The sequence below is a fragment of the Scyliorhinus torazame genome, chromosome 5, assembly GCF_047496885.1.
Source record: "Scyliorhinus torazame isolate Kashiwa2021f chromosome 5, sScyTor2.1, whole genome shotgun sequence".
In the NCBI taxonomy this organism is placed as follows: Eukaryota; Metazoa; Chordata; class Chondrichthyes; order Carcharhiniformes; family Scyliorhinidae; genus Scyliorhinus; species Scyliorhinus torazame.
In genome coordinates, this window is record NC_092711.1 from 135,991,911 (window position 1) to 136,004,006 (window position 12,096).

General features: G+C 52.9%; 1 protein-coding gene across 1 annotated transcript in view; it reads right to left on the reverse strand.

The window, feature by feature from the left end:
* The window catches only part of LOC140417928 (uncharacterized), a 208,573-nt gene that overhangs the window by 62,366 nt on the left and 134,111 nt on the right, over positions 1-12,096 (reverse strand). Inside the window, exons 11-14 of the mRNA XM_072501359.1 lie at positions 11,747-11,895; positions 5,058-5,196; positions 4,346-4,468; positions 1,161-1,352 (exon numbers count right to left, since the gene is read on the reverse strand). Of these exons, the coding sequence (XP_072357460.1) occupies positions 1,161-1,352; positions 4,346-4,468; positions 5,058-5,196; positions 11,747-11,895 (603 nt within the window). The remainder of the gene's footprint in view (positions 1-1,160; positions 1,353-4,345; positions 4,469-5,057; positions 5,197-11,746; positions 11,896-12,096) is intronic.

Genomic DNA, 12,096 nt, shown 5'->3' on the forward strand with positions numbered 1-12,096 from the left:
CAGTAACCCCTCCCCCCCAGCACGCTGCGTTACTGACGGTGTCTGTATTGATGTTAATGCAGCTTCCTCACACTGTCACTCAGTAACCTCTCTCCCCCAGCACCCTGTGTTACTGACTGTATCTGTACTGATGTTAATCCAGCTCCCTCACTATCACTCAGTAACCCCTCTCTCCCCAGCACCCTGTGTTACTGATTTTATCTGTACTGATGTTAATCCAGCTCCCTCACACTGTCACTCAGTAAACCCTCTCCCCCAGCACCCTGTGTTACTGACTGTATCTGTACTGATGTTAATCCAGCTCCCTCACACTGTCACTCAGTAACTCCTCTCCCCCCAGCACCCTGTGTTACTGACTGTATCTGTGCTGATGTTAATCCAGCTCCCTCACACTGTCACTCAGTAACCCCTCTCTCCCCAGCACCCTGTGTTACTGACTGTATCTGTACTGATGTTAATCCAGCTCCCTCACACTGTCACTCAGTAACCCCTCTCTCCCCAGCACCCTGTGTTACTGACTGTGTCTGTACTGATGTTAATCCAGCTCCCTCACACTGTCACTCAGTAACCCCTCTCCCCAGCACCCTGTGTTACTGACTGTATCTGTACTGATGTTAATCCAGCTCCCTCACACTGTCACTCAGTAACCCCTCTCCCCCAGCACCCTGTGTTACTGACTGTATCTGTACTGATGTTAATCCAGCTCCCTCACTGTCACTCAGTAACCCCTCTCCCCCAGCACCCTGTGTTACTGACTGTATCTGTACTGATGTTAATCCAGCTCCCTCACACTGTCACTCAGTAACCCCTCTCCCCAGCACCCTGTGTTACTGACTGTATCTGTACTGATGTTAATCCAGCTCCCTCACACTGTCACTCAGTAACCCCTCTCCCCCAGCACCCTGTGTTACTGACTGTATCTGTACTGATGTTAATCCAGCTCCCTCACACTGTCACTCAGTAACCCCTCTCCCCCAGCACCCTGTGTTACTGACTGTATCTGTACTGATGTTAATCCAGCTCCCTCACTGTCACTCAGTAACCCCTCTCCCCCAGCACCCTGTGTTACTGACTGTATCTGTACTGATGCTAATCCAGCTCCCTCAGACTGTCAGATGTAACACAGCCCCCTCCTCTTCCGTCGCCTGTTAGGGTCTTACCATCTTGAAGAACTCGTAGAGCCGGATGGCCCTGTCGATGGTGAGCCGGCACTGCTCTGCCCGCTGTGTGAAGTCCGTCAGCTGCGTCCTGTAATCCTGGAGCCTGTCTACAAATGCTCCAAGCTGTGGTGAGGTGGCGGCCTCCCAGTGCACCATATCCCGGAGGAGCCCCTGTGCTTTCTGACAATATTCCTGGTGGATTCGAGTGGGGAAAGGGTTGATCAGTTCTCGAGCCTTTACCTCGCGATACTGAATCAGTTTCCCCAGATTCCGTGGAGATAAATGACGCACTGCGCTCCGCAATGAGATGGGAGGGGAGATATCAGCATGGCTAGCGCGAATGCCGTGCATTAAGAAGGGAATCAAATGCGCCATGGCCGTTGTTCCACGAGGGAGATATTAGGAAATTTGCTTCTGAAATTAGATAAAAGATGTAGCAGGCAATTTAGGGGCTAAACCAACTGAGGGAAAATACTACTAGCACAGAGTCAGAGGGAGACGCCCACGCCTGGCCGAGTTACTTTGTGGCAGTCAGACTTAAACTCGTTAGTGGGAATACATTAGATGCCCCATCCATCGTTCTTCGGAACACTCCTGTCGGACCAGCTATTAGCCCATTACAGAGTCTGATGGCCTCTTTGTCCGTCAATGGGAGGTTAGTTGCATATCAATAGCCTAGCTCTGTTCTTTTGTATAAATGGGAGTGGGCCATCAAACAGCCAAGATAATGACGATAGGTCTTGAAATTCCAGAGAACCTTTGTTTGAGGGGCTGAGCAGAGTTTAGAGAGGGAGAGAAATAAAGCTGTTTTGAACAGGTACAGAGAGATGGCTTTGGAAATCGACCGAGAGAGGTCATGAAAGTTGCCACCCATACATGCTTTGGAAAATTTGGAACAAATTCCCCTAAAGAAGAAAAATTACCTCGTAAATGCAAGTGTACATACTTAGAATCCCAACAGTTCAGAAGGGGGCCATTTGGCCCATCGACTCTGCACAGGCCTTGAAGCATTATATCATGGCTAGTCGACCTAACCTGCACATCTTTGGATAGTGGGAGGGAACCGGATCCGGCTCCCGGAGGAAATCCACACAGACACAGGGAGAAAGTGCAAATTCCACACAGTCACCACAGGCCGGAATTGAACCCGGTTCCTGGAGCTGTGAGGCAGCAGTGCTGTGATAGTCACCACTGTTGTATTATATATACTATATACGAGGGTATTACAGTAAGGCCCCTGTACTACAGGTACGGGGGTAGATCCCTGCCTGCTGGCTCTGCCCAGTAGGCGGAGTATAAATGTGTGGGCTCTCCGAACTGCAGCCATTTCAGCAGCAGCTGCGGGAGACTCCACATTTCTGCGTAATAAAGCCTCGATTACTCTCTACTCTCGTCTCGTCGTAATTGATAGTGGATCAAATACTAACCACTGTGCCACCGTGTCTGCCTGTGTAAGTTGCATGAGAGTTGCATGTTCTGTTAGAGTGCTGTTTAATGGGAACCAATGTGTTGCAGTTAAGAAACTACAGATAATCTGCAGAGGGCAGGCCCCGCATTTGAGGTTATTGCGTAAAATAAAATCTCATAGTGTAGGGGGAACATATTGGCACGGATTGACGATTGGCTAGCTGACAGGAAACAGAGAGTTAGCATAAATGGGTCTTTTTCAGGATGGCAGGATATGACGAGTGGTGTGCCACAGGGATCAGTGCTGGGCCCGCAACTTTTACAATTTCTATAAATGACTCGGATGAAGGGACTGAAGGCAAGGTTGCTAAATTTGCTGATGACACAAAGATATGTAGGAAAGTAAATTGTGAAGAGGATGTAAGGAGGCTACAAAAGAATATAGATAAGTGGGTAAAGATCTGGCAAATCGAATATGTGGTGAAATGTGAAATTGTCCATTTTGGCAGGAAGAATAAAAGAGAAGTTTGTTTTCTAAATGGTGAGAGATTGCAGAGCTCTGAGATTCAGAGGGATCTGGGTGTCCAAGAGCATGAATCACAAAAGGCGAGTATACAGGTACAGCAAGTAATTAGGAAAGCTAATAGAATGTTATTGTTTATTGTGAGGGGAATTGAATACAAAAGTAGGGAGGTTATGCTTCAGTTATACAGGACATTGGTGAGACCACATCTGGAGCAGTGTACAGTATTGGTCTCATTTAAGGAATGATGTCAATGTGTTGGAAGCAGTTCAGAGAAGGTTTACTGGACTCATAACCTGGAATGGACGGGTTGTATTGAGGAAAGGTTGGGAGAGGCTGGGCTTGCATCTGCTGGAGTTTAGGGCAGCACTGTGGTTAGCACTGCGGCTTCACAGCTCCAGGGTCCCAGGTTCAATTCCCGGCTTGGGTCACTGTCAGTGCAGAGTCTGCACGTTCTCCCCGTGTCTGCGTGGGTTTCCTCCGGGTGCTCCGGTTTCCTCCCACAGTCCAAAGATGTGCAGGTTAGTTGGGCCTCGGTAGGATGCTCTTTCAGAGGGTCAGTACAGACTCGATGGGCCGACTGGCGTCGTTCTGCACGGTGGGGCTTCTATGATTTTAAAAGTGAGGCGACTTGATTCAAAGCTTTAACTGAGCGGGTCTTGGACATGGAGAGGATGTTTCCAGATGTGAGAGAATGGGGGGCTGGTCACTATTTAAAAGTAAGGGGGTTGGCCATTTAAAATATTTTCTCTCAGAGGGCGGTGAGTCTCTGGAACTCTCTTCCTCACAAGGCGGTGGAATCAGAGTCTTTGAAAATTTTTAAGGCAGAGTTGGATAGATTCTTGGTAAGCAAGGGGGGGGGGATGAAATAATAATAATAATCGCTTATTGTCACAAGTAGGCTTTAATGAAGTTACTGTGAAAAGCCCCTAGTCGCCACATTCCAGCACCTGCTCGGGGAGGCTCGTACGGGAATTGAACCGTGCTGCTGGCCTTGTTCTGTATTACACGCCAGCTGTGTAGCCCACTGTGCTAAACCAGCCCCAATGTTATTGGAGAGGGGTTACGCAGGAATGTGGGGTTGAGGTTACGATCAGATCAGCCGTGATCTTATTGAATGGCGGAGCAGGCCGGAGGGGCCGAGTGGCCTCTTCTCCAGAGCCTCAATCATAAGGGCATCTGTAGCTCCGAGCAAGCCTAAGCGAACCACCTTGCAGAGTCCAGCCACCTGCCGCGTTCCACCACGCCCACTCACCAGCGCCGCATGGTTGAAGATGCAAAACTCCTGCTGTTTCTTCCGGAGGGCCGGGAGGGAGTCGCCCATTTCCCCGTACTCGTCCATCTGCGGCTGTCCCGTGTCTCTGAACCAGTCGCTCACCTGAGGATGGGAGGGAAGAGGAGAAAGTAGTAGGTGAAAAGGAACGACTGATTGAGGTCCAGGGAAAAGTTGATGTGCGCGCGCTTCGGCAGCAAACACAGCCGCGGGAAGGAAAAATAAACACGTTGCAACAAAACGGAAAGGAAAAGGATGGTGATCTGAATCTCAACAACTCGGCGTCGCGTCTGGATGTTGTTGGATGCCTGACCAAGAGGCGAGACGCCGTTCCCCGAGCTCGGGTTGCAATTCATTAAGCAACCGTCGGGGAACGAACGTTGTCCGGGACAGCGGGGATAACAAACCCCCTGCTCCCAGCCTGGTACGAGCTTCCACTCCACTGGAGTTTAGGAGTGCGAGGTGGTGGGGGGGGGGGGGGGGAGGTACGGCATCTCGGAAACATGCAGGGCTCCTGTGGCACTGGCACCAGGATTCAGTGGGAGTCAGAGGGTGCATGTCCCAGCCAAGCGGCCTTGATCTCAAAGGTTGGGGGGGGGTGGGGGGGGCTTCTTCTGCTCTAGCATCTCAACAAATCTTTCTCTCCCCGCCACACTCGTCGGAGACTCAATTGTCAAGCCTGCTGTCCAGTTACCTCCCGAAACTGCTCCTCGAAGCGCCAGAACTTGGCCAGGTTCTCCAGGTCCCTCTGCCGCTGGTTGGACACCTGGACCAGGCGATGGACCTCCTCGTCCACCTGGTTATAGAGGGCACAGGTCAGCTCCATGTCAGGCCTGTTGGTAATTCAGAAGGCCGCAGTCAGTTGAGGCAATTTGCTTTACCGGCGGCTAATTAGCGTCTGGGTTGCGGACACTGGACTGAATCCACCGCCTCAGTCAGCTCCCCGATCAGAGGGAAATCCCGCCCTGCATTGCCACCTGGTCCCAGATAGTAAAAGGTCAACCTTTGAACCGCTGCCATACTCCAGTGATGGAGTCATTCCGGTGCAGCAAGAGGCTGTTCCGACACTCCGGGTCCATGTTGGCCCTTCGTCGAATCCATTCATTTCCGTTCCCCCAGCCGTTCTATCACTTGAAGTTTATTTCCTGCAGATCCCACCCAATTCCCTGATTCTGCCACCCTCGTGGGCAGCGAGTTCCAGGTCATTGCCACTCGCAATGTTGAAAAAAACCTTCCCCTCATCCCCCTTTTGTCTCATGCCCAAAACATTCAATCTGTAACATCCCCTCCTCTCTTTAATTCATTCATGGGGTGTGGGCCATCACGGGCCGGGCCCAGCATTTATTGCCTGCCCCTAATTGCCCCTTGAGAAGGTGGTGGATGAGTCGCCTTCTTGAATCCGCTGCAGTCCCTGTGTGAACAAAGAAAAGTACAGCACAGGAACAGGCCCTTCGGCCCTCCAAGCCCGTGCCGACCATGCTGCCCGTCTAAACTACAATCTTCTACACTTCTGGGGTCCGTATCCCTCTATTCCCATCCTATTCATGTATTGGTCAAGATGCCCCTTAAATGTCACTATCGTCCCTACTTCCACCACCTCCTCCGGTAGCGAGTTCCAGGCATCCACTACCCTCTGTGTAAAAAAGATTTGCCTCGTACATCTACTCTAAATCTTGCCCCTCGCACCTTAAACCTATGCCCCCTAGTAATTGACCCCTCTACCCTGGGGAAAAGCCTCTGACTATCCACTCTGCCTATGCCCCTCATAATTTTGTAGACCTCTATCAGGTCGCCCCTCAACCTCCCATTCCAGTGGGAACAAACCGAGTTTATTCAACCGCTCCTCATAGCTAATGCCCTCCATACCAGGCAACATTCTGGTAAATCTCTTCTGCACCCTCTCTAAAGCCTCCACATCCTTCTGGTAGTGTGGCGAACAGAATTGAACACTATACTCCAAGTGTGGCCTAACGAAGGTTCCATACAGCTGCAACATGACTTGCCAATTCTTATACTCAATGCCCCGGCCAATGAAGGCAAGCATGCCGTATGCCTTCTTGACTACCTTCTCCACCTGTGTTGCCCCTTTCAATGATCTGAGGACCTGTACACCTAGATCTCTCTGACTTTCAATACTCTTGAGGGTTCTACCATTCACTGTATATTCCCTACCTGCATTAGACCTTCCAAAATGCATTACCTCACATTTGTCCGGATTAAACTCCATCTGCCATCTCTCCGCCCAAGTCTCCAAACGATCTAAATCCTGCTGTATCCTCTGACAGTCCTCATCGCTATCCACAATTCCACCAACCTTTGTGTCATCTGCAAACTTACTAATTAGACCAGTTACATTTTCCTCCAAATCATTTATATATACTACGAACAACAAAGGTTCCAGCACTGATCCCTGCGGAACATCACTAGTCACAGCCCTCCAATTAGAAAAGCACCCTTCCATTGCTACTCTCTGCCTTCTATGAACTAGCCAGTTCTGTATCCATCTTGCCAGCTCACCCCTGATCCCGTGTGACTTCACCTTTTGTACCAGTCTGCCATGAGGGACCGTGTCAAAGGCCTTAACTGAAGTCCATATAGACAACATCCACTGCTCTACCTGCATCAATCATCTTTGTGACCTCTTCAAAAAACTCTATCAAGTTAGTGAGACACGACCTCCCCTTCACAAAACCATGCTGCCTCTCACTAATACGTCCATTTGCTTCCAAATGGGAGTAGATCCTGTCTCGAAGAATTCTCTCCAATAATTTCCCTACCATTGACGTAAGGCTCACCGGCCTGTAGTTCCCTGGATTATCCTTGCTACCCTTCTTAAACAAAGGAACTACATTGGCTATTCTCCAGTCCTCCGGGACATCACCTGAAGACAGCGAGGATCCAAAGATTTCTGTCAGGGCCTCAGCAATTTCGTCTCCAGCCTCCTTCAGTATTCTGGGGTAGATCCCATCAGGCCCTGGGGACTTATCTACCTTAATATTTTTCAAGACGCCCAACACCTCGTCTTTTTGGATCTCAATGTGACCAACGCTATCTACACACCCTTCTCCAGACTCAACATCTACCAATTTCTTCTCTTTGGTGAATACTGATGCAAAGTATTCATTTAGTACCTCGCCCATTTCCTCTGGCTCCACACATAGATTCCCTTGCCTATCCTTCAGTGGGCCAACCCTTTCCCTGGCTATCCCCTTGCTTTTTATGTATGTGTAAAAAGCCTTGGGATTTTCCTTAACCCTATGTGCCAATTACTTTTCGTGACCCCTTCTAGCCCTCCTGACTCCTTGCTACTTTCCTTATATTCCACACAGGCTTCGTCTGTCCCCAGCCTTCTAGCCCTGACAAATGCCTCCCTTTTTTTTGACGAGGCTGACATCTCTCGTTATCCAAGGTTCCCGAAAATTGCCGTATTTATCCTTCTTCCGCACAGGAACATGCCGGTCCTGAATTTCTTTCAACTGATATTTGAAAGCCTCCCACATGTCAGATGTTGATTTACCCTCAAACATCCGCCCCCAATCTAGATTCTTCAGTTCCCACCTGATATTGTTATAATTGTGTGGTGGGGGTAACACCCACAGTGCTGTCAGGGAGGGAGGTCCAGGATTGTGACCCGGCGACAGTGAAGGAACGGCCGATATATTTCCCAGTCAGGATGGTGAGTGTGGGGCTCGGAGGGGAACTTGCAGGTGGTGGAGTTCCCCATGTGTCTGCTGCCCCTTGTCCTTCTAGATGGTAGAGGTGGTGGGTTTGGAAGGTGCTGTCGAAGGAGGCTTGGTGAGTCGCTGCGGTGCATCTTGTAGATGGTACACACACTGCTGTCCCTGTGCGTCGGTGGTGGAGGGAGTGAATGATTGTGGATGGGGTGCCGATCAAAGTGGGGCTGTTTATGACCTGCTCTTGTAGCCACAGTGTTTATATGGCTGGTCCAGTTCAGTTTCTGCCCAATGGCAACCCCAGGATGTTGATAGTGGGGGAGGTGGGATTCAGCGATGGTAATGCCATTGAATGTTAAAGGGAGATGCTTAGATTTTCTCTTATTGGGAGATGGTCATTGCCTGGCACTTGAGTGGCGCAAATGTTACTTGTGTGGCCATTTTATCAGTCCAAGCCTGAATGTGTGAATCATTGGCAAGCCCAGCAGCATTTTGTTGCCCGTTCCGAATCGTCCTTGAACTGATTTGCCTGCGGGGTCTCGCTGCGTATGGACGCGGGCTGCTCAACCATCCGCCATGGTCTTGCACGCCAATCAAATCTCTCCTCCAACCACCAAGGAAATGCGGTTGTCTCTTAACTGCGATCCCCCCTCCTCTGAATTGGCTGAGCGAGCCACACTCAATTAATGGGTAATTGGAGATGGGCAACAAATTCTGGGACCTTGCCAGCGACGCCCACATCCGAGGTAAGGATAAAGGTAAGAGCCATCAGAAGGTTCAACTGTCTGCAGATAAGCCGCCGGTGATGGCACCGGAGGAACTGGGCCGAGGTTTATTGGCACTGGAGGCGGACATTTTACCTGCCCAATCTGGGATCCGGCCAGCCTCCAATTGGCCCGGCGGCAAGACGGTCTCAGGATGGTCAGCGCCTGGACTCTGGACTTGCAACCCGAGCCCCCGGAAAAAGCCCCACCGCCTAGTGGTCTCGAGATGGAGGATCAGGGGGCGGGATTCCCTGATCCTGAGGCGAAGTGTTGAGGCCGTCGGAAACGCCGTCGCGTTCCTCAACGGCATCAACATGGCCTCAGGATCAGCAATTCTGGCCCCTGCAGGGGGCCAGCACGGCACTGGGGCGACCCACGCTGCTCCAGCTGCTGATCCCGGCGTCAACGGGGCACCGTGGGGTCCGCGCATGCGCAGTGGCACCAACGCGGACATGCACAGTGGCTCCCTTCTCCGCGCTGGACCCGACGCAACATGGCATAGGGCTAAAGGGGCCGGCGCGGAAGAAAGGAGGCCTCCAGCCCGAGAGGCCGGCCCGCCGATCGGTGGGCCCCGATCGCGGGCCAGGCCACAGCGGAGGGGACTCCCGTCCCCCCGTACAGGCTACCCCCGGACCCTTCCATGCTGAGGTCCCGCCGGGCAAAACCACACACGGATGGCGCCGGCAGGACTCAAATGTTTTGTTACGGCCGCTCGGCCCATCCCGGGCCGCGAATCAGCTGGGAGGGGGGGGCAAGTAGAGCGGCACCCGACTGGCACCGCGCCAACCACATCGGCACCAATGGCGTTGGGGCACGATTCGCGCCAGTGGCAGCGATTCTCCGGCCCGGCCCCGGGCTGAGAGAGTCCCGCCCATGATGTGTGATTGGTCGCGTCTCCGGATTCCGGCCTCCCGACATGTAAACCAGTCGTCTAGACTCCCCAACCCACAGTTTCTGTTGAAAAGTGGAGTTGAGGCTACAATCGGATCAGCCAATATTCTTATTGATTTGTAGCACATCATAAATCTGTAGATCGATGGGCGGCGGAGTGGGGTGGGGGGGGAAGAAAATATATGACACCAATCTCAGTAATGATGACCGTGACAACTATCATCGATTGTCATTAAAGACCCATCTGCTTCTGGCGCAGTGGGTTAGCACTGCTGCCTCACGGTGCCGAGGTCCCAGGTTCGATCCCGGCTCTGGGTCACTGTCCGTGTGGAGTTTGCACATTCTCCCCGTGTCTGCGTGGGTTTCACCCCCACAACCCAAAGATGTGCAGGCTAGGTGGATTGGCCACGCGAAATTGCCCCTTAATTCGGAAAAAAAATTCAAAACCCATCTGCTTCACGCTCATGTCCCGCTTTCGGGGAAGAGAATTCTGCCGTCTTGACCCGGCCTGGCCTACATTTAACTCCAGACTCAAACCCCGCCCCAACAAAAATGCGGTCAACTCTTAACTGCCCCTCTCTGAAAGGGGGCAATTAGGGATGGGCAACAGATGCTGAGGCACCTCCAGCGACTCCCACACCCTGTGAAAGAATTTGCAAAAGAGCGATGAGGGAGCAACACCGCACTGAGCTCACTGGGGCACGATTCCCTGCTCCCGCGCCGTTTCAGAGAATCGCCAAATTTTCCCGCGACGCCGGTCCGACGCCCTCCCGCGATTCACAGAAGCGGCCAGATCGGCACAATCGCGGTTTACGCGGCGCAGTCCAGTGAGTCGCCCGGGACAGCCAAAATGGCGATTCACCGGTACCCCCGCGATTCTCAGTGCCGGATGGGCCGAGCGGCCTGCCCAAAATGGCGGGTTCCCCCCGGCGCCGTCCACACATGGTCGCTGCCGGCGGGAACAGCGCGGGAACGCTGGGGGGGGGGGGGGGGGGGGGGGAGAGGGGGGATCCTGCACCGGGGGGGGGGGGGGCCTCAAATGGGGTCTGGCCCGCAATCGATGCCCACCGATCGTCAGGCCAGCCTCTCTGAAGGAGGACCTCCTTTCTTCCGCAGCCCCGCAAGATCCGTCGGACATCTTCTTGCGGGGCGATCTCGGGGAGTACGGCAACCACGCATGCGCCGGCCAATCCGTGCGTGCGCGGGTGACGCCAGTTATGCTGTGCCGGCCACGTCATGTATGCGGCGGCGCCTTTACGCGGCGCCAAGGCCTGGCGCGTGGAAATGACGCGGCGCCGCTCCTAGCCCATTTTCGGACCCTGAATCGGTCGGGATAGGGGCCGTTTCGCGCCGCCGTGAACCTCGACGGTGTTCATGACGGCGCGAACACTCTGTCTCCATTTCAGAGAATTGCGCCCCTGGTGTTAAACAACAAAGCGTCAGATCAACTGAGCTAGTGAACGGTTAACCAAAATAAAAAGTGACTGAAGTGGAAAACTGATGCCAAGAGAGTTCAGGCTTGCAGCCTCCACAGGCTGACCTCCTGCATTTCCCAATCGTACTGATTCCGTGGGACCGGAATTCTGTTGGCCAGCTGCGATGGCACGAGGGGGCCGCGGGGAAGTGGGCGTGAGCTCCGAACGTCACGAGACGGGGGACATTCCTCAGCCCTCAGAGAGCAGCCCAGGGTCAGGGAGAGGCGTTGACGGGAATAATCAGCAGCATTGTGAGGGGCCAGCGGGACTTTTGGAAAAGAACCAAGTCACTTCAGAGAGAGAGAGATAGTGACTAGGAAATGTCTGCCAAGTGAAACACTTGGGGTGTGGGGAGGCAGGGCAAGGGAGGGAGGAAACAAATAGGATGTTCTCCAGAATTCTCTCTGTGGTTTAATGACAGTGTCCTTGATCCCACCCCCACGACCGGCAAACCTGAGGTTGAACCCAAACCGGAAAAACGGGAGCATTCCAACCCTCCCCCACTTCCCGATCCGTGTGCACACTGGGATTGCAGGTACGCCGGCCATTTTCACCGGCAACGTCCTCTACGAAGCTCACGTGCAATCCTTCGAGCCGCTAATGCTGACGGTCTCCCTCCTCAGCTTCACCAAGATGGCGGCTCCTTCCTGCTGCAACCCGGTCAGCCTGGCATCCTGCAGCACCTGCCTCATCAGCATCTGATCCTCCTCGATGAGAACGGGAATTTCCTGTCGCACACAAACGGGGAGTAAGGTCACGGGGAGATTGGCATAACGCTCGCTGCGATCCCCACCTTCCATGTCAGACCTTCAGTTAAGAAGACCGTTCTCTGGCGGACCACACCTGTTAGTTCCAGGCTGTGTGTCCGTGAGAGAGGAGCTGGTATCTGAGAGTGGGGACAGGCTGTGTGTCAGTGAGGGAGGAGCTGG